This window comes from Molossus molossus, unplaced genomic scaffold, assembly GCF_014108415.1.
Source record: "Molossus molossus isolate mMolMol1 unplaced genomic scaffold, mMolMol1.p scaffold_m16_p_23, whole genome shotgun sequence".
NCBI lineage: Eukaryota > Metazoa > Chordata > Mammalia > Chiroptera > Molossidae > Molossus > Molossus molossus.
The window spans coordinates 17,444,231-17,465,778 of record NW_023425359.1 but is presented as its reverse complement, the minus strand read 5'-3'; the positions used below and the strand labels follow the sequence as shown (position 1 = coordinate 17,465,778).

General features: G+C 44.0%; 2 protein-coding genes across 3 annotated transcripts in view; one reads left to right on the top strand and one right to left on the bottom strand.

The window, feature by feature from the left end:
- Positions 1 to 16,329, top strand: part of IARS2 (isoleucyl-tRNA synthetase 2, mitochondrial) — a 33,829-nt gene extending 17,500 nt beyond the window's left edge. Inside the window, exons 13-23 of one of the 2 annotated variants that reach the window (XM_036277741.1) lie at positions 3,150 to 3,252; positions 3,874 to 3,967; positions 6,550 to 6,658; positions 7,597 to 7,699; positions 8,566 to 8,691; positions 10,116 to 10,247; positions 11,067 to 11,173; positions 12,006 to 12,151; positions 12,775 to 12,965; positions 14,494 to 14,638; positions 15,662 to 16,329. In XM_036277741.1, coding sequence (XP_036133634.1) covers positions 3,150 to 3,252; positions 3,874 to 3,967; positions 6,550 to 6,658; positions 7,597 to 7,699; positions 8,566 to 8,691; positions 10,116 to 10,247; positions 11,067 to 11,173; positions 12,006 to 12,151; positions 12,775 to 12,965; positions 14,494 to 14,638; positions 15,662 to 15,804 — 1,399 coding nt within the window. In that variant the 3' untranslated portion in view covers positions 15,805 to 16,329. Of the gene's footprint in view, positions 1 to 3,149; positions 3,253 to 3,873; positions 3,968 to 6,549; positions 6,659 to 7,596; positions 7,700 to 8,565; positions 8,692 to 10,115; positions 10,248 to 11,066; positions 11,174 to 12,005; positions 12,152 to 12,774; positions 12,966 to 14,493; positions 14,639 to 15,661 lie in introns of those variants that run through there. The other variant, XM_036277742.1, reaches the window with a different exon arrangement.
- Positions 16,330 to 16,344: 15 nt separating this feature from the next.
- RAB3GAP2 (RAB3 GTPase activating non-catalytic protein subunit 2) overlaps positions 16,345 to 21,548 on the bottom strand; it is a 53,764-nt gene continuing 48,560 nt past the window's right edge. Inside the window, exons 32-35 of the mRNA XM_036277740.1 lie at positions 20,842 to 20,931; positions 20,400 to 20,618; positions 19,535 to 19,693; positions 16,345 to 19,357 (exon numbers count right to left, since the gene is read on the bottom strand). Of these exons, the coding sequence (XP_036133633.1) occupies positions 19,202 to 19,357; positions 19,535 to 19,693; positions 20,400 to 20,618; positions 20,842 to 20,931 (624 nt within the window). The 3' untranslated portion in view covers positions 16,345 to 19,201. The remainder of the gene's footprint in view (positions 19,358 to 19,534; positions 19,694 to 20,399; positions 20,619 to 20,841; positions 20,932 to 21,548) is intronic.

The following is a 21,548-nucleotide window of genomic DNA, read 5'->3' as shown; positions in this document are numbered from 1 at the left end:
CTATCTCAGAATAGAGAAAAAGAACTCAGTCTCACTAGAGTTGCCTTTGGCATTCTAAAATGGATATGTAAGTATCATCTATAGTTGTAAGTTACTAAGATATTAGGACTCTCTCTTTTTACAGTGAGAATGTTTCCATAGTCTCTCTTCTCACAGCTTTACCCGTGTTCACAGGAACTGACACTCAGGAAAAGAATGTGCTGTGTTCCTGTCAGTCTCAAAGTCGGAGGTGAAATCTGGTCCTTGGACTTGGTGCCTGCTCTGTCAACACCAGTCTCAGACTCCCCGGTGCCCCGCCTTCACCTCGGGTTCACGGTTCCTTTATGCTTGGCTACTAGGAGTCTCTGTGCCTTTGCTTAGCATACCCGAGAGACGAGGAGTATGAGTTCACTTGACAGTGCTGGTCTTTACAGATGTGTTAGGCTGAATGACGAAGTAAAAACGTTTGAACCATGATTTAGGAGACATGATTTCAAGGCCTGGCTTTCACTGTGGTACTTGCTTAGGCTTCAGTACTGCTAAGGAACCTGGAGGGACAGAACAGAAAATACGTTTTTCTGTGAATCCAATTAGAAGGTGCTTAAAAGGCATTTTGACAAGTATAGTGTGTGGTGGACACATAAATGTTTATTTTTATTCATAATAATAATACCAACATTTCTACTTTATTTTCTAAGTGAATGTGAAATTTGAACCATTTGCTTTCACTTTTGTATTATTTTTTTATTTGTGTACTTCCAACACATTTAAGACTAGTTTTCTATTTTATTTTACTGTTTACCTAAAATTGCAACTCATTTTTATAGCAGGTCTAATGTACTTGTGTATGTATAAATGTACTTTGCTAGCATCTCTTTTATAGGTCTATTCAGATTTTTATTATAATATATTCATATTTTCTTAACTGATAAAATGTTCTGTGCAAACTACGTAAGATAGTAATAAGTAACTAAATATTGTCATATAATTAGTTATTGCACAGAGATTTTATGGTCTCATCACAAAAGTTTATCTTTGCTGTTAAAGTCCATCTACAATGTGTGACTGTATTAGATATATGGACTTGTGCCCGTTCTAACACTATTTGTTTTTTATAATTTCTTCAAAATAGATGCTGGCAGCATTACACTTCTCAGTCCATAGCATATTTTGCTTCTTAGTGATATTTTGCTATTGTAAGGTATTTAATTTATACTATCCATTTAATTTTTGCTTCCCACATTTTTAAAAATAAATACTTCATCTATCTGTGAATTAGCAGACCCAGAGAGGTTAAACAATTTGCCCTACACAGTCCTGATTCATCAGCAGCAGATCCAGAATAAGAACTTAGAGCATTTTCCTACCCACTGCACTTTCATTTCCACTGACTCTCATGGACCTACAGTTAATTCTTAGTTACTTGCGTTGATGGACTGTGGTAGAAAGGAGGATAACAGAAAAGTTGGTTTTAGTATGTGTATTTTAATCTAAATATTAATATGAATATGTGTTTTGGTAATTGGTTAACAGAATTAACCAATTTGACTTCAGAGAATCAGTTTGAATAATAGCAAATTCTCTTATAATTCTTACTAGTGGGTACCAGACATTATTCCAGGCATTTTATATATAAGCTTGATTAATATCTGTAATAGCTTGCTTAATGGTACTGTTATCATTTGCATTTCACAAACCAAAGTACAGAAACATTAAGTGCTATGCCCAGGGTCACATAACTAGAAAGTGTAGAGCCAGGCATTAAACCAAAGCTGTCTGGGTCCAGGATCCGTGCTCTCGACCATTATTTATACTGTGACTCAGTGGAAAGCAGCTAGAGGAAGTTGTAAAGTCCATAAAGCTGTGATAATAAATTAGGAATATGTTGTTCCTGTGAGAAAATTTAGTATAAATTTTCCCCCAAGTTAATTTTCAAATAATTTATAACTCTGTATCTTTCCAAAGATATGGTCACTTTCAGTATTCATTTGATGTGTATTTAGTGACTTTCTGTTGTGTGTTGAACACTGTGCTAAGTTTTACATGACTCATCTCATTTAGTTTGCAGTCATTTTAAGGGAAGTATGTAGGATCACTGAAATGTAAGTTCACTGGGGCGGGCATCTTATCAGCCTTGTTAACTGCTTTGACTCCAGTGCTTATAACACTGTCCAAGATATTGGAGGTGCTCAATAAATAGTTGGGAACAAATTTTATTACTCGCAGCAGAGGGGACAGCCAGGACGTAGAGAAGTCAGTACTTGAGCGCGGTCTGTGTATGCAAAGTGGCAGAGTCAGGATAGGAGCCTGGATATCTGTCGCCGAGGGCGTGTTCTAGCATGGCAGTGTCCCGTGCACGTGGACTTGGCTGTCCTGTGAGTGACGGGGCACTGGAAGGTTCTGAGAAGGGGTTGGTGTGATAAAAGCCATTTCAGGAATGCAGTTCTCTCAGAGATAGGTCGTGGAATTCAAGGGCTGGGAACTGGGGAAAAGTCAGACCACTGCCTCGATCTAGACCTGAGGCAGTGAGGTTGGACTCATGCAACTAGTGAGATCAGGAACAAGTTCGAGTACTATTTCAAAGGTAGAACTGTGAGATTGTGTTGCTTTATTTCAGGCAGAAATGGCGATAATTAAGAGGTTTTGAACATAGGTACTTGGATAGAAAATAGATGAATAGAAATAGGGAAATGAGAATTGAAATAGGAGAAGTGTTATTTTTCTTGTAAGGGATGCATATGGTTTAATTTTGTTTTTGAGATATATTGATATTATTTATATTGAATTTAAGATGACAGCAACAGCTGAGTAAGCAAATAATTGAAGAGAATACCACTCAAATTTGGGGGAAGATATCTTGCAGCTAGGAAATGTTTTAAAATATTTTTTGACTTTAGAGAGAGAGGAATGGAGAAGGAGAGAGAAATAGAAGCATCAATGAGAAAGAACATCGATTGGCTGCCTCCTGCATGCCCCCCACTGGGGATCAGGCCCACAACCTGGGCATGTGCCCTGACTGGGAATCGAACTGGTGACCTCTTGGTACATGGGTTGATGCTCAACCACTGAGCCACACTGGCTGGGCAATATTACTATTTTCTTAATTTTAAAATGTTTGGTATTAATCACAATAGTTAATTGAACAATTCTGTCTTGCCCTCCTAAAATAGCCAGACCATTGAGCACATTGTTAAGCTGGTGGAACAGCATGGCAGCGATATCTGGTGGACTCTCCCCCCTGAACAGCTCCTTCCTAAAGAAGTCTTATCTCAGGTACCTCGCTCTTGTTACTTCACAGCCATTGTGTGTATTGCGTGACCTCATGTCTGTAGAAGAGATTGTTGGGAGTTAAAGACGTAGGTGCATCATCATGTAAAGGTGAAGGATTTATTTACTGTAAATGAGAAGCCAGTGCAGTTTGGGAGTAGACGTTTCTGTTTAGCTAGAGAAGCTTGGTATCTAATAGAGCAGTAGAGGGTGAGGGTTATATGTTATCTCCTTGAGAGTCAGAGTCTTAACTGATGCTGAAGTAGCTGTAATTGTGAGGACAGCGCCTAACACGGTCCATCAGGACTTCATAGGATCCTAATTAGAAGTGACTGCATCACACACCAAAAATCCAGTATGGAAGAGAAGTTCAAGAAAATAAAAACAAAAGCAAAATTAAAAACAGCATATATTTACATTAATAAATATGTAAATGAAGCGGCCATAGCTATTTTTACATACAAATGAGTCAGTTATACATAACTCTGAAATATCTTTAAATGTTTAAATTTTTATTTTAAAATGTGAGTTTTATGGTTATAAGCATTTCATTTTCTTTAGACTTTTTTGAGTGTTTATGGTGTACATTTTTAGTGTAACTGAAATGCTTTCACATGATCTTACCAGGCTGGTGGTCCCGATGCCTTGGAGTACGTGCCGGGTCAGGACATTCTGGACATCTGGTTTGATAGTGGGACTTCATGGGCTTATGTTCTTCCAGGTAATTTTAAATAATAGTTTATATACCAGTCAGGCAGTTGAGAATATATAAATGTTACTTAGAATAAATCTGTATCCAAGAACTCTTTTAGCTTTATTTGGAATATCTGCTCTAATGTAATTTCAGATCTGGAAGGGCCCTTGGAGACCATTTAACCTAAAGATTTGTAAACTCCTTTTTGTTTTTCCAAATGAAATTTTATACAGAACCACAATACATAAGATGGATAAAAATGGGAATTTTATTTCTCCTTTCAGCCTCCTTGGCCCACCTGCCAAACCCAAGGCACCTGATTTTATTAAACAAAGTGTGGACATCACTAAAATGGTCTATCATTTCCCAGAAAAGGGAATGAGATTGAATTAGAGGCAAACTAGGTGATGGTCACATAACCTAGAGTCAGGCTGGAGGACTAGTACCTGGCCTCCCCCACCCCCATACAAACAACTAGTCTGTGACTCATGGCTAAAGGGAGAGGAGCGATCGGGCAGGAACTAGGAGCAGTAGGAGCAGGCGCACATTAGAGGGTGTGTTCAGAGTCTGGGGAAGACATGTCCTTGAGGATACTGAGTGGGAAGTTAGGATAAAAGGAAGCATGTGGCAGGCCACCACTGTGAGGGCAGAGACGGGGCTGAGGTGCCAGGGGAGCTGTGGCAGGTCCTGGCCCTGCTCCGAAGGGCCAGCTTCAGCCCCAGGATCCTGTTTGCTCTCTGGAGTGAGGCACCATGGGAAAGCTCTTCTGTGCAGAGGCTGTTGTTAGAGGGATGGAGAGGGACTGTCCTCGGGTTTTACCGAGGGTGTACTTCTGGTTCTGGACCTCACGATTGGGAGGACAGCAGTATGCTTCCCAGTAGGTAAACATTCCTTCATTTGGGCCTTGCTTTCTTTCTGCTTATGAAATTTGAAAAACAAAATGCATGTAAATTCATGTTTACTCTATATTGTAGCTAAAATGTACATAATAAAATGTCCAAATATGTTATATTAATAAAGTCTTTAAAATTTTTTATGTAGTAATTTTCAGAATTATTATTTCATAAGTTTCTCCCACTGTATTTAGGAGAAAATATTGCAAATTTAGGTACTTTGTTTTCCTAAATTATATTGAAAATGTAGGCAAATAACACTACATAAGGTAGGTAGGTTAAGTAGTGTCATAATATAAAGAGGAAGAAGAGTACCTACTACTACATCGAGGGCAGCATCTTGAATTTCAGCACTACTCCTGATAGTGCTTATACAGTGTATTTCAGAGTCCATTACCTGCTCCGGCCTTGGTGAGAATTGCTGCTGCTAGCATTGTTGCTTTTTAATTTCTGAAGTGCTTTTACATTGCTAAGTGCTGCCTGTCCAGGTTATACTTGGAGCCATGACTGGGTTAAGAGCATGGAATTGGTCCTTGAGACCCTCTGTGCCGCTGTCCGTGGTGCTGATAGCGTTTAGTTCATCTGTTTTTAGTTCATGATGTTCTTAACCAAACATTCGTGGCAGAGATACTTTATTAAATGAAATTTGTGGTTAAAAATGCACCTGGTTAGCAAACCATTTATTTCCTCCCTGTCACATCAACATCCCCCAGCGGATGGGACATGTGTTACAGTGGGTGAACCTACCATCACCCAGAGTCCACGGTTGACATTAGCGTTACTTTTGGTGATGTAGATTCTGTGGGTTTGAACAAATGTAAAATGACATGTGTCCATCATTATAGGATCATTCACTGCCCTAACAGTCCTGTGCTCTGCCATTCACCCCACACCCTGCCCCTCACCTCCTACCCCAACCCCTGGCTCATACGGCTTTTTTATAGTTGTTCCATCTTTGACCGGGCCATTGTCAAACTAGAAATTGATAAATTATCCTTTACAAACACTCTTTTTTTCTTAATTTCTTAAAAAAATTTTTTTTTTTATTTCATAGAGAGAGGGGAGGGAGAGGGGCAGAGAGAGAGAAACATCGATGAGAGAGAACATCGACTGGCTGCCTCCTGCACGCCCCACTGGCGACGCTCAGCCACTGAGCCCCACACCAGCAGGGCTGATTTAGTTTCTTGGTTCGGCAAGTGCCCTCCAGATGGTCTAGATTCAGAACCCTTATCTACTGCTCTTCTTGTCCGTATGACCTTGGACAAGCAATGAAACCTCTCAGGGTCTCACCCTCCTCATCTGTAAAATGGGGATGATGATAATACCTACCTTATAGAGTTATTATGCAAATCAAGTGAAATAACATATAAAATTATTTGGATCCTCAGCAAATATTTTTTAAATTAATAAAAACAGTAGTTTTCATAAAATATTTAACTGGCAATATTGATATTGGTAGTTATGATTCAATCCCTAATTTAAATAGTATTATTAATTACTTATGGTTTGGAAGTTCATACAACAAGGTTTATTTTCTTTACCTTGATCAATAAATGGGCAGTGAGGTTAATAGCTCCAGTAAACGCAATCTAGACATTGGGTATAGCATGGCACATGAAATAAATAATGTAATTAGTTTATCCTTTCAATAATTTGATATTCATTTTTGTTTTCCTATTTTAATTACATTTCTGTACTTGTTAATACTTATTTGAGGTACGGACCAAAGAGCAGATTTGTACCTGGAAGGAAAAGACCAGCTTGGTGGTTGGTTTCAGTCTTCCTTACTAACGAGTGTGGCAGCGAGGACGCAAGCCCCCTTCAAGTAAGTGTCATGCCTGAGCTGAGCCTGTGGGCACACTTTGAGCACCTCTGCTGGGTATTGCCAGTGTGGGAAGCCCTGTGCATAATAATGTATATATGGTCAGACACACCTTTTACTAGCTCACAGTGTCCCATCTCGAGAGAAATGAGAGTTTGAAGTAGAGAGGGAGAAAGGAAGGAGGTAACACTACGGAGAAGTCTGGTCACTGGTACAGGTCATAACTCCTAGAAAGGGAAACAGCACAGACGAGGGGGGAACCTTCTGGGAGCTAGGTCTTCAAAGGGGTCAGACTCTACTTGGACGGGTGTAGACAAGGGCATTCTCGGTCGACTGAAGACAGTTTGGGCTCAAATATCCTCACATTTGTAATATCCAGAAGCAGCTACTAAGCTGAAACATTCCATTAGTGAAGTTTATAAATTAGGCATCCTTAGTTATAATTGCTTTTCCTTATGCAAGTATGTGGATAGAGGTTCTAATCAGAAAGATTCTTCAAGGGCTTAAGATTGTTGCTGTCTTACAATAAAAACCCATTCCAGAACACGTTAAATGTTGGTTTCTTGTATAACCTGCTTTTATAAACCAATAGAACAGCAGGTATTTTTCTTTTGAATTGTCTTTTTGATGATAGTTCGAGATGATAATCTGCTCTTTTTAAGACATACTTTTTCCTGGCTAGCTTTAATGATCAAAACTGGTACATACTAGATGATCAGGAAATACACGTTTAGTGAATATAAACATCAAAAATGTTTCTGTGTAAGTAGAGCGCTTACTATTTAACACTTATGATAAATAAGCTGCTGAAATTAGACTTTGAAGAAAAGCTTTTATACGTAATCAAGGAAAATCCTACATTTGTGTTAAACTGATGTATTCTTTTAAAGCTATAAGTCACCCTCAAAAAGGTTATTATAACAGCTGATTTGCCTTCCTAGGACAGTGGTGGTTCATGGGTTTACCCTTGGAGAAAAGGGAGAAAAGATGTCCAAGTCTCTTGGGAATGTCATTGATCCTGATGTTGTCATCAATGGAGGACAAGTAGGTGGTTCTCTCAAAATTCATTTTAGTTTGGTTTTAAAGCTCTTAAGTTGGCAGCCAAAAACCCTTAATGTAGTTACTTCAGTGTTAAAAACAAAACCCAATATCTCTTCTATGAATAGAAGATGCCTTACCACGTCTTAAATCTAGACACATAATGCATGATCTTCATGAACAGGGAAGGCTCGCTGGACTCACCTGAGGTCTGACTCTCTAGGTAGGCCCTGAATGATGCTGCCCCTGTATTCAGTCATCTGAGCTTTAAGCTGTGATTGTACATTTCAGTGGAAATGCTATAAGAACAAAATGAGATGGCAACTTCTAAATCACGTTTCATTATTTTTGGAAATTATACACTTTAAAGCACACCATTAATGAACATCAACTCTGGGGTTGCTGATAATTTGGTTTATTTTAAGGTTGTTTTTAGAGAAGAAATCTCGTCTGTTGTTGTTCTGGCTTTTTACTGCCCTCCTAATGGCCAGTAATCATTTCCCTGCGGACAGAGTTGCTAGGGAATATTGAGAGGGAAGAGGAGCCCTCCCCCTCCTCTGCCAAGGGGAATAGGGCCTGGCTCTGTGCCCAGGCAGCAGCTGTGACAGAGAGGTGTACACAGATGTGCCCGGGGAAGGGGCCGGGTGTCAGCATCTGCACGCAACAGGCTGCAGGCACATTCCCCGTCGGTTCGGTGGTGTGTTAGATACAGTATCATTTCGGAGAGTAGCCCTTACCTCATTACACTGCAGGTATTTTTATGCTCATATTGTGCACCAACGTTTTTGAGTAGGAGCACCTGGAAGATCTGTTCACCTAATTGGAACTGAAAGCCATTTATATGTTTATACGCTTTTTTCCTCAATGAAAAGGATCCGAGCAAAGAGCCTCCTTATGGTGCCGATGTCCTGCGCTGGTGGGTCGCTGAGTCCAACGTCTTCACCGAAGTGACAATCAGTCCATCCGCACTCAGTGCTGCCAGAGAAGATATTAGCAAGGTCAGAGTCACTGTTCTCCTGTTTCTGAATGAGCTGACTAAATACTACTTTTTCACAAAGAAGCCGGTACTGTGTGCCCTGGGAAACCAATTTAACACGCGTTCTCCACCTGAGCATTAAAAATATCCTACATGACTCGTTTAAAAAACCAGTCATCATAGTAACTTTATACTTTCTGCTTCTATTTTATTAAATATACAGCATACTATGTGAAATGCTACTAATTTTTTTGCTGGAAGCTGCATTTTATTTGATAATCCACCCATTTTTGTTGACATACATTTTAATATTGTAAACAAAAACAAACTCTGCCAACACAGTGCAGCAAGTATGCTTACCCGCGGGTGCAGAATTGCTTTCCCACCAAACCGTCCTTCTGAAGGCCCCGCTCAACCCACATGTTAAGGCGGGTTCCCACGAGGCCTGCTCAGCAGTGCAGTTCATTTCATTAGCCAGACTCACATCTAGACATTCAAGATGTGACCACCTGTTATTGAAGAGGTGCATGATCATAACATGGCCTGAGCCAAATAAAAGGTTCCAGGGTTTTGTCCCCTTCTCTCCTCCCATAACTCCTAAAGTTTTACTGAAAAGAAGGAAGTGTTGAGGTGGAGGTAGTGGTCGCGTTCACTTTGGGAAGAGCCCTCACCTCAGCGGGGACAGCGACATGCCAGGCACAGCATCTGGGTCCCTTCAGTGCGCCAGTGCATGTCGCCCTGCAGAATCCCAGGCACAAAGTGACCGAGGACTAACATGTGTCATGCTTCCCCTGCACTGGGCTCTGACTGTGGACTTGCCTGAAGCTAGGGAGTGTCTGTATGTCGGCGAGCAGCATCCTGAACAGATTCGTTCTGGTGGCTAGGAGGCAGACAGCTCATGTACATCCACTTGTTTTCACAAGGAGGTTCAGTACAACATTGATGTTACATGAATTGATCATTAGAGGTAAATGCAAATACTTGAGTAATGTCTTCTGCAAACTGAATATATAATTTTTAAAAAGCTAACTAGTTACTGCTCTGTATCTGTGAGGACTGGAGAGAAAATACATAATGAAGCATAATATATGTGAAATTATGCTAATTTTATATGCATTTTACGTACTCGGTGACCTTTCACATTTACTGCGTTTGTCTTTATTTTTACCTGCACAGATGGACAAACTAGGCCACTGAAGGGGGTCTGCCCAAAGGTTAGAAAGAAAAGGAAAGAAAATTCAGTCTTTGTGTCAAGTCCAGTGGCTGTTTCCATACCTGGGCTATGAAAATGTTTGGGCTGTTTTTGCACTTGTAGTCTTCTTTAGGAATGCTATTTAAAAAGTATCCCATTAAGAAAGTAACACGAGAAATAAAAGAACTTTTCAGTAAGAACTTCAGGCCTCATAAATTGTTTTTGATGACATGTTTTTTATTTCTTTCCAATAGCTTAGGAATACACTCCGCTTTCTTTTGGGAAACGTGGCTGGTTTCAACCCAGAGACAGATTCCATCCCTGTTAAAAACATGTATGTCATCGACCAGTACATGCTCCATCTCCTGCAGGACTTGGCGAGCAAGGTGAGTGTGAACTGGGCAGCACCTGCGACGTGGAAGTTCAGCGCTGCCCGTGTTGAAATCCGAGGGGCACCCAGTGGAACAGACCTCGCTAGAAACTGTAACTACAGCACTGGGGAAAGCCATCCTTGATAAATCCCACACGTCCTAGGTTGCCATAGGGCTGAAGTCTGCTGGGGACAGTAGAACAGACACCGCCTCAAACCGCATCTCCTCACCACCACCACCACCAAGTAGAGAGATAAAAAAAAAGAGAGAAAATTAAACACACACACACATTTCCACTCCGGATGTATTTCTCCCGACTGGAAGGAATAGAGTTGTACTTTATCAGCAGATACACCTCGTTAAGTCTAGAAATAACTGAAGTGGGTATTTCTGTGTCTTGTACGATATTTGATCATTCATCTATAAACACAGATCATTTGTGTTTACTCAGAAACGGGAAATGTGGCCACTGCCACGTACCCTTAGGTCAGAGGCGTACATGCAGATTTCTGCCCGATTTTACTTTCAGGCGTAAATGAGGCAACATTGGTAGCCTGCACTCTGCGGTTTTCAATGGTGTGGTTTCAGCATTTAAACCCTGATCCTTTCCTTTGATGAGTGTTCTGTAGTTTCCAGAGCAGAATGCTCAGTGTTTTATGAAGACAGTCGAATCTGAACCAGAAGTGCTGTTTGGGAGACACCCCCCACCAAAGCTTTTACATACCACCTGTTTTGTCTGCCTCTGAAACAGTCAGAAGGAACAGATGCTGTGATGATGACTAGCATTTCCATTTGCTGATCCCAGCTTCAAATGTTTTTGGCTTTGTTCCCTAGATTACCGATTCATATAAACAGTACGATTTTGGAAAAGTTGTTCGGCTGTTACGGGCCTTTTACACCAGAGAACTTTCTAACTTTTATTTCAGCATAATCAAAGATAGGTATGTATAACTTAATAGTAAAATACTTAAGTGTTCCTTGAGTCTCTTCTGCTGGGCAAACACTGGGCATCCAGGTGTGAACAAGGTGGGCAGCTGTGCGGTTATTAAGTTGGATTCTAGAGTGAAGACTGATTGTTTTTGCCCTGCCTCTTCCTAGCTTTATGGTCTGGGGCAGCTTATCCCCTAGTCCAGGGGTGGGGGACCTTTTTTCTGCCAAGGGCCATACAAAATTATCACCTTAATGATCAGTCAGCTCTATCTGGTCCGGCGGATTTGGTGAGGCGGGGGGTGTGAGCTGGCATTGATTTTGCCGGCCAGATGTTCCCACCCCTGCAGTCTGTTAATCTGTAAAATGGTGATGCTGAAACCATCTCAGTGTGGTTATGAGAATGAAAAAGAGAATAGCAGTAATGTGCTTAGTGCTGTTTGATCAACTACTCAAGAAGTAGTAGCTGCTGATATGAGTCAGGAACACAGGATGTTTTCAGGGGTTTGTGAAGCTAGAGGGGGAGGCAATCTTGTAGGGGTGGGAGTCACTTTTAAAGATCCCCAGCCAACTTAGGAGTTGTCCTTGAACGCAGCAGTCTAGACTCTGTGACCTGGAAAACAACTGCACGGAGCATAGCTGCTGAGGCTTTGGGGGCAGTGGGCGAGCTGGAAGGAGGTCACTGCCATGGAGGGTGTTGTACCAGAGGTGTAGGGCAGGCTGTCCCCTTCTTTAATGCGAAGATGGTTCGACCCATTGAATTAGCCACTGGAAGAGTGTGCTCAGCCTGAGACAGGTGCGATGTTGGCGATCATGACGTGGTGCTGAGCACGTTGTTCTGTTCAGGCTCTATTGTGAAAAGGCAAGTGACCCCAAACGCCGCTCTTGTCAGACGGCGCTGGTGGAGATTTTGGATGTGATGGTTCGCTCTTTCGCGCCCATTCTGCCTCACTTGGCTGAAGAGGTATTCCAGCACGTACCTTACGTCAAAGGTAAGAACACCGCCGTGTTGCCTAAATGAGAAAGGTGACGAGGAGGTTGCAACTTCTGAGTGTACCTTCCTATAAGGGGTGCTTACTCGTGGACAGCGAGTGACTCTGGCAGCACGTCATGGCCCCTCTGTGGGGAGGGTGGCTCAGAGCGCCTAGAAGTGCTGTCTGAACTGTCAGCAGCCTGACTCTCTGAGACCCTGTCTCAGATACATAGATGTCACGGACACATTGTGTTATTAAACAATATAGTGCTTTTTAGTAGTTTCATGAGTTTTTTCCTCTGACTGTAGTCAACTTTTATAAGAAACTGGAAATTATCAAAATTTAGAAAGAGGAGGAAAAAGTCTTACTACTCCAAAACAACTACTGTGATATTGGGAGATTCCTCTTTTCTTCTAGGCATCTTCTTTTTCCTTTGAGGCCGTACTATATATTTTGTCCTTTGTTTAAACTTAGCATCATTATTTCCAAATGTTCACGTTTGATGAGCATTTAGGATGTCTTCATATTTTATCCCGTGGTTACCTTAAAGAACACTTCTCATTTCCCATCATAGTAAGTACTTAATGTTAGAGCTTTACATAGTTTGGAATATACGTACATTAGTGTCTGGGTTTCTTAAGAACCCAAGAGCGTTTTTCGCACGGGGTGGATCAACACCAGCTCCATCTGGAAGAAGCCCGGGCTGGAGGAGGCGATGGAGAGCGCGTGCGCCATGAGAGACGCCTTCCTCGGGAGCATCCCCGGCAAGAACGCAGCGGAGCACGAGGTCACCCTGGTCATCGAGCCGGGGCTCCTGTTCGAGATAATAGAGGTGAGCGGTGAGCGGTCGTCTACCTTGGAGGTGGTGTCGGCGTCCCTTTCCCTGGAAACGGTTTTAAATCTCTGTGTAGTAAAGTCCTGTTTGAAATGCAAGCCCTCAGGCCGTTTATGAGAGGTGACCAGGTTAATCCCTGACAGTGCATTAGCATACCTGGAAACTGGGAGTTTTGTGTTAAAGGTGTAGTTTTCTGAGAATTTTGTCCATCTGGATCAGTTTCAAAACAAATCCAAAACAAGATTTCCATGTCTTTTTCTTGAGTTCTGGAAAAATTTCATTTGTCACAGAAGAGGATCATGTGATCTGAAAACATTCACCGTATTTTTATATCCCAAGTTCTTCCAAAATTTTCTTCTTGGATTCTTAAGGGCTCATTGGCCAGAATGGCTCAGAGCTTAGCATACGGAGTCAAGACTTTTCTCTAGTTTTAGTGCTTAGAAGAGAATTGGCGATGAATATGTGTATTTTTAAGTTTTACTGATATATTTCCTTAAAAAGTGACCATCTCATTTGGTTGGTAAGCTCAATTTAAATTTTTAATCTTGTAATTGATCAGGATTTGAGGCTTGCAATTGCTGTAGTAGATATGAAACTGTTGATCAGTAAGAGTTCCGATAGTATGTCCACATCTTAAAATGTGTGGGACGTTCGGACTCCATTTATGAGCAAGGAGACAGGACCACAGAAGCTGGGACCTGGCTGAGGCTACACAGCCTGGACTGGGTTTTCCCCTACATGTTACATGCCCTTTGACGTCAGTAGCTCTGAGTGGTAAGCTAGAAAGAATACAGCTTGTTTGGATCATTTATATTGGAAAGAATATTTTGCGATTTTCAAAAATGTGAATATATTTTCCTTAGAAATTACCCTAAGTAGCTGTCCGATGGAGCCCTGCTTCTATTAGTTACTGGTTGCAATGTTTTGTTAAAACCAAATTAATTTCTTTGAATCTCCTGTTTCATCCTTTTTTTAATAAAAGGAATGTCCACATCAGCTCAGTCATGTTGGAGGTCAGAGTTAGAGTGAGAAGTGTGGAAATGCGTGTTGACACCCCCGCTCAGGGTCCTGCAGAAGGGTGTTCGGGTGGCCGTCCCTGTGAGAAGGTGTCTTAACCCCTGGCCTGGTGTCAGCAGCACGATCCAGGGAGGGGGCCTCAGAGCTGACGGCGCTGGGCCAGGTTGGGCCGGGTCGGGCTGGGCCACAGCCCCACTGCTGGCTGGTTGAGAAACCTGGTCAGCTTACCCCTCTGAGCCTGTGCCTCCGTGTGTAATGGGGACGATAAGAAATAATGGGCATTTAGCATCTAGCCAAGTGAAGAGCCACCAGAGAGTATATTCTCAATAACCACCTCCGAATGGAAGCTCTCAGTTCAAACCTTTCATTCTAGTAAGAACTAACGTGTTTGAACGTATTAGCGTGAGGCAGAGGTACCAGAGGGTCTCCCACTGCACAAGAGTTTGGCGTCAGCGTCCTGTTTCTGTGAGAACTGAGCTCAGACGGACTGTCCCGTGGTCCCTCCCAGATGCTGCAAGCTGAGGAGACCTCCAGCACCTCGCAGCTGAACGAGCTCATGATGGCTTCCCAGACGACATTACTCCCTCAGGAACCACCCTCGATGCCTGCAGATGTCACTGAGCTTAGAGGGACATTCCTGATCAATCTGGAAGGTAAGCGCGAAGGAGGGGGAGGACAGGTGTGACCTGGGCAACTGCATGACCATGGTCGTCCCCAGCTGTCAGGGGACTGCACGTCCTCGGAAGGCACCTCTCTGTGGACACGGTGGCAAGTTTCTAAACCGCTCTGGAAAGTGTCCTACGCGATTGGGGGACCGAGCCAGGGCTAGAGGGGGGACTCCTGTCTGCAGCGGTGGTTCTTGTATGGCGTCAGTGCCGTCTCCTGTGACAGCTGGCACCCTACTGCCGGGCACCGATTCTAAAACTTCGTGGGTACACCCCAGATTAAAGTGTGATTTAGCTATTCGGAAGGAGGGTTACGGAAGTTCTGGGGGACTCAGTCCCACGGTGGCATCCACAGCATGTTGTAGGCGTTTGTCCACCCAGTTCGCTGTCACTGATGGGCGTGGAGAAGGAGCAGTGACAGAAGGTGCAGGCGCTGGGAAAGGGACGCGCCGTGTCTTGTCAGGCACTCGGGTCCCAGCAGGAGACGGGAGGCTAGTGACAGGCAGGGGTTAAATCTGAGGCCTGGCAGCTCCGACCACGTGGCAGCGATTCTGGCTTAACCTGCTTTTCAGATGTTCCTGCAGTCTTGGTAGTGACTGGACAACAACGTACTGTGCTGTCAGTCGGAGCTGAGAGTATTGGCAGTAGAGAAAGTGGTTTCCTTTTGTTCAAACCAACAAGTTTTAAGTGGACAGTTCAGTTGTTACTATAATTTGGCTTTTTAAAAAAACGTAGATCACACTGCCTCTCCGGCAGTAGACTTGCCAGAGCTGTGCTCAGACCCGAGCCGGCCTGTCCTGCGTCAGGGAGAAGCCGGCTGACCTCTCGGTCTTCGCGTCCTCAGCGCCTCCGCCGTGTGCTTGTGCTGCGTGGCCTGGCGGCATGTGACGGCACTGCAACCACCTTTACCGAGGCAGGAGGAGAGAGCTTGAGAACGGAGCCCCCACAAAGCAGCTACCACAGGGCTCGGGGTGGAATGGCCTGCCCAGGACACGTGTTCTCCTTTCCCAGGTGGTGACATCCGTGAAGAGTCGGCGTATAAAGTAATTGTCATGCCAACTACCAAAGAAAAGTGCCCTCGCTGTTGGAAGTACACAGCCGAGTCGTCCGACACGCTCTGTCCCCGATGCGCCAACGCCGTGGGCGGCAAGTAGTGCCTCGCTCCGGCCGACAGCGGCTCCCGAGCGAGACCCCGGCAGGACTGCATGCAGTGCAGGGGGCTGTTTACAGTGTCGGGAACAAATGCAAGACTTAGGTGATGAGTAAGTGGTGGAGGACGAGCATAAAGTAAGAAGCCTAAGTTTTTCCTCTAACTGGACAACGGGTACCTATACCAATCCACACACGCAGAGGGACCGAGGTCCAGGACGGGCTCGTCCAGAACAGAACCTGAACGTGCTCACCTCCGTGTGTGGCCGAGCGGGGAACGTTTTATATCTTACAAATCTTTTTGACTCAGTATTTAAGTCCTGTAATGTCTGCAAATAAAGGCATTCTGGGGAATGAGTGCTGCGGTGGCGTCTGCCTGCCGGCGGTGCATCGGGGGTGGCGCTCTGCCCGCTGCACGCCCCCGCCTCTCAGAATAGCTAGTGGTTTGGCTGAATCAGAATGAAAACATGAAATCGGTTATTCTCAGAAGAGGAACAAAACCTTAGCAGTTCGTACTTACATCTGTGAACGTCAAGGAAACAACATGAAAGCTGAAAATTTATTTCACTAATATACATGAATTCACAATGAACAGACGGAAAACAGCAGTATAGACAGAATTTCACTACCTACAATACATTACACTAGATAACAGGATTTTATAAACAACTCCATTTTGGATTAAAATCTTTCTAGGGATGGCTAATTCTACTCAGCGGGAATCTAACTTTTAGAATCCAACAAATCCACTCCTGCAGGGTGAGAGCTTCCTGTTGCTATCAGTACTTTGAAAATATTTCTCTTGAAAATCAAATGAATCACAGCCCCTTCTGACTGTCATATTCCATGTAAGCTTAATATTTTTAAATCTGAGCTTTCTGTGATTTTAAATTGCAATTGTGTGGTTTTTTTTAAGAAAGCAATTTAATGTAACAGTGTTTACTTTTGACCTAAGGTGAATTTTTATAACAAAAGTGAAATGGAGAAAAGACTATTTTTCTTTTTGCAAAGGAAGGAAGCATTTAGAAGCCAGATGCTATTCCTTTTGTCTACATTTACCCTGGCTCTCGGGAGTCTGTCTGAACACACCTGTACCGTAGAGGATATGCTCACGTGAACACGTGTTTCTCTCAGCAGCACTGCAGGGCAGGACCGAGCAGGGTGCACCTGCCTGGTGAATGCTGTCGGGGGAGTGTGTCTGGGAAAACACTGCTGGTTATTGGCGTCCCATCAACAGCCGCAGTAAGTGCAGCGTATGCCATTGGTGTCAGAACTAGCCACTCGCCATCAAACCTAATTCCTTCATTTGTGGCTCTTCCGCACCTCAGAATGTGGACAGGCAGACGTCGCGCCCCTGGGCTCAGATCCAGACCACCGCCGTAAAGCGAGCACTGCGCTGAAGTGAGCCATCTCGTTTTGCTGGTGGTCTTGCCTCCAGTCTGCACAAGTCAGCATCTGTAAAGCGAGGTCTGCTTGTCCGCAGCTACTTATCTGCCTGTCTTCTAGCAGATTTAGTTTAAAAGCCCTTGATGAAATAGTAAAATATTTAACTGCATTTCTTAACCAACCATACAACGCAGAATTCAACTTTAAAGTTGAGTGGTGAATTTTAGGGTGACAGAGTCCTGACCTTACGGTTCTACGTGCCACATCACAGCTTCTTCCCCACAGCCCCCGGTCCGATTGCATGTCCTTCCAGGATAAGTTTAACCAGTTCTAGCAGCTAAAATGTCGATTAGGTACATCTCCCAAGGTTTTTAATCAGCTTCCAAAGTATATTAACAACTTTCAGAAAATTTAGAAAACTCATAGGAAGAACCAAAGAACCAGTCTTTTACAACACGTCAACCAGTGACGACAGGAATATGTCTGGATGGGGCAGCAGGGACCCCGGCAGCGGCCGGACGAGCTGTCAAGGCCACAGGGCACCTGTGCCTCCGTCAGACTCACAGGCCCTCACCCCAAACCTCAGGACAGTCTACTCGCTTCTTTTTCAAGGTTCCAAATTGAAACAGTCATTGTTAAGTTTTAGACAGGGAAGTCCTTGTTTGGATGTGATCTTCAGTTGCAATGAATTTACACCGGGATGTCCTCACGTCAGACATTCTTTTCTTTCTGTCCCTGAAGGACATACTCAACTTTGCACAGTTGCTTGAGCTGGCTTCTGATAAGGAAGTGAAGAAGCAAACCTCTGTATCACAACGAGCTACTATGAGTAACAATTGTGATCCATGACAGGTAACAATAACTGCACTGTATGGCTACATTCCAAAGATACACCATAACAAATACTTGGTATTTGTAGAACTCAAAGCACTTCTTAGAGTTTTGCTTAGTTTGGTTTTAATCAAATAATCTTCAGCGCTTGGACTGCTCTGGGCGCTCCAGGGTACAGATTAGCTGTGCTGTACGCTCTCGACCCGGCTGAGGTAGGTTTGCCAAGGCTGCGGCATCACTAAGCACTTTGTTCTGTTCCCGAGAACAGGCGACATTGCCAAGTCCCAGAAGCAGACATTTCTAAACACTTCAGGAAAAATAAAGTTACTTAAATTTTTAGAATCTTTGCCCCTTTTTTTTTAAAACCTAAGTTTTACAAGATAATACATTTTTACAATTACCTGATGGGAATACAACTTTGAGTCTTGGCAAAAAGCAAATCTTACCTTGTCGTATAATTAATTCTGGTGTGCTGCTTGTATCTCAGATTCTCGATTTTGGCAAGTATAGGCAGGTCCTTTGGTACCCGAACAAGGGTTCTATTTACTGTCCCTTCTGAAGACTAGGATGACCTTGAACGCATCACCCTTTGCAAGGTCATCGTTCTCTGGCGGCAGCTGCCTAGCCTCTGGGAAAGGGACCTGTCGCTTCCAAAGCAGGTGGCAGCCCAGCATGGGAGGAAGTGTGATAACAAGAGCATTTTCCTAACAGTTGTGGAAGGAGGGTGGGATGTTCCTCTGACTTTACTGAGGGGACTATATTTACACGATCACATTGAGATTTACTTAGAACAATAACATTTGCGTATGAAATATAGAATCTTATAATAAGAACATAATCTGTAAATTATAACCAATTTTAAATAGCAAAATTGAACAATAAAGCTAGCTAAGTGCTTAAATTAGAAATAAACAGGAAAACATCTGTATGAGTAACTAATAGTATAATTGATATTTGTTTATATTTGCCATAACTGATACTTGCCTATATTTTTGCCTTTGGTATTAACCAAAGGAGCGGAATTTAGCCAGGACTGTACTTTTTAAAAGTAATATACATATTTTTAAATTTATTTTATACAAGAAGAAGACAACCCCCTCCATAAGATCCCAGCTCGCCCTGCATGACATAACCATGCGCTAGTTCACGCAGTCACGTGACGGGAGCTGTTTGCAGCAGGCAGGGTCACAAAGGAGGAAGGGCTATGGCTTCTATGGCTTCAATGAGGTGCAGGGCTAAACCATACTGCCCGTGGTTCTCTGGTAAGAGCTCAATCACTTTATTCACTAGTTTAGCAGTGGTTGCAATGGGCACTTCTGTGTTTTGAAGATCCTGGGGGTCCTACAAATGGGACACAGAAATAACCCATCAGTTACATGCGCCCAAACAACATCCGGTACTAACAAAAATGCTTTTCTTCAGCGCTGAGTCAATTAAAGGAAGAATGACCATTTTCCCAAGTATTAGGAAACGGCGTCTGAGAAAACAGGCGTGCCCGCCCCCCCGCTGCGTACTCACCATGGCCCTCAGCCAGGTGCAGAGCGTGGGCGACAGCCTGGCCAGCAGCTCCATCCCTTCTCTGGCCCGGCTGTGCAGCAGGGCGTGCGCCAGCCTCTGCCCCGTCAGCATCAGCAGCTGGGACGCCAGGACCTCTCTGTCCTGAACCTGGAGAATGGCCTGGGAGAGGGACACGGCTGTGGAGTGCGAGCTACAGACCGACGGACCCTGGCAAGGCGCAGCCAGCCCCGAGTCCAGTTAGTTTTCTGGGTGGCCGTGTACACAGCTGGCCCTTGAACACGGGGTTGAACTGCGGGGCTCCACGGATAGGTGGGCTTTTTCAATGAATCATAACTATACTTTCTCTTATGATTTTAATACTATTTTTTCTCTAGCTTACTGTATTGTGAGAGAACATGTAATACATATAACATACAAAATGTGTTAATCAACTGTTTGTTATTCGTAAGGCTCCCAATCAACAGTAGGCTATTAGTAGTTAACGATGGGAAGTCAAAGTTATGCACAGAGTTTCAACTGTGTGGGGTCAGCTCCAACCCCGACATTGTTCAACGGTCAGCTATAGAGGCAAAATGTCGTCCAACTCAAACCAACATTTAAAACCCAAACTTCTGCCATCACCTAATTGTTCAAGTCAGTAGGACAGTGCAAGTCATCTTCAAACTTTTGTCCGTTTTGTCTGCTGCCTGGACTTCACTAAACACTGAACAGGGATATTTCTATTGTCATATGCTGTTCTGTTTGTGTGCCCAGAAGTTCTAACAAAAGGAAAAGCAAAAAGCTCTACTGGGGACCTGACTGGCCCTGTACTCCGACCATCACACTGACACCTTGAGCCAGGTTCCATGCCCAGGGTGACCGTTACCTCCTCTCCGAGGTGGTCGGCTCCCCAGCTGTACAGCTCCCCCACATAGTGCCTCTGCACGACGTCCTCACTGACTTGGAGGTGATGGGCCAAGTCCACGGCCAGGGCTGGCCAGTCCAGCTCCCTCCCAGGAGCGGCTGGGGCCTCTTCTGCGGGGTGTCTGTCCTTGGCGCCTGAATGTTGAGCCTGGACGGCTGCACTGACAACCTTCAGTAAGAACTTGAAAAGGGAGAGACAGCAACATCGTGTTAGTGCTTCCCTAAAAGCTGTCTTTCAGTGGCTTTTCCATTAAAACTGCTTCATCACCCTAGAGTGACGCACACTTTACAAGGGAGCTCTCTCGGGCACACTCTGGAAGTGGTCCTCCTCCAAAGGCCAGCTGGACTCCGGCTTTACCGGTCTTTCCCCGAGAAGCAACAATAAAATCCTATAACTCATTTACCTGCTGTCGTATAGAAATAAAATTCGGATCCATTTCTCCACTGGGTAATAACTGAATTGAAGTTAGGTCTTTGAAAAATGCGTTTTTCCCCTGAAGAGAAAGAAGAAAACGAGTATAGATTAAAAATCAAATCAAGCCCTGGCCAGTTTGTCTGGCCAGAGTGTCAGCCTGTGGACCAAAGAGTCGGGGGTTCGATTGCGGTCAAGGGCTCAGAGTTTGGCTTCGGTTCGGTTCCCGGCCCTGGTTCCTCGTGCGGGAGGCAACCAGTTGATGTGTCCCTCACACCGATGTTTCTTTCTTTGTTTTCCTCTCTCTCCTCCTCCCTCTCTCTGAAGATAAATGGAAACATATCCTCAGGTGAGGATTAAAAACAAATGAACAAAACCAGTTAAGAATATCTCATCGTTGACTTTTTTCCTCCTTGAACAACAACATTTGAGAATTTTATTTATTCGGGAGGCAGCTTTCAAGGCGGTGCCCAGGGATGCCTCCTGGTACTCATGTCTGCGGAATCCCCTTCTCTCGTGTGTGGGCTGGGGACTCACTAGCAAACAAGCAGGCAGAGATGACGTGTCACCTTCACAGTGGGTACGAGGGGGCCGCGGCCTCTGCCCGCGTGTGCCTAGTCCCTCACTCGCGCTGAGGGGGGCGAGCTGCCTGGAGTGGCCCCAGTGGCGAGGAGCTGAATCCCGCTAACGTCATGTAGG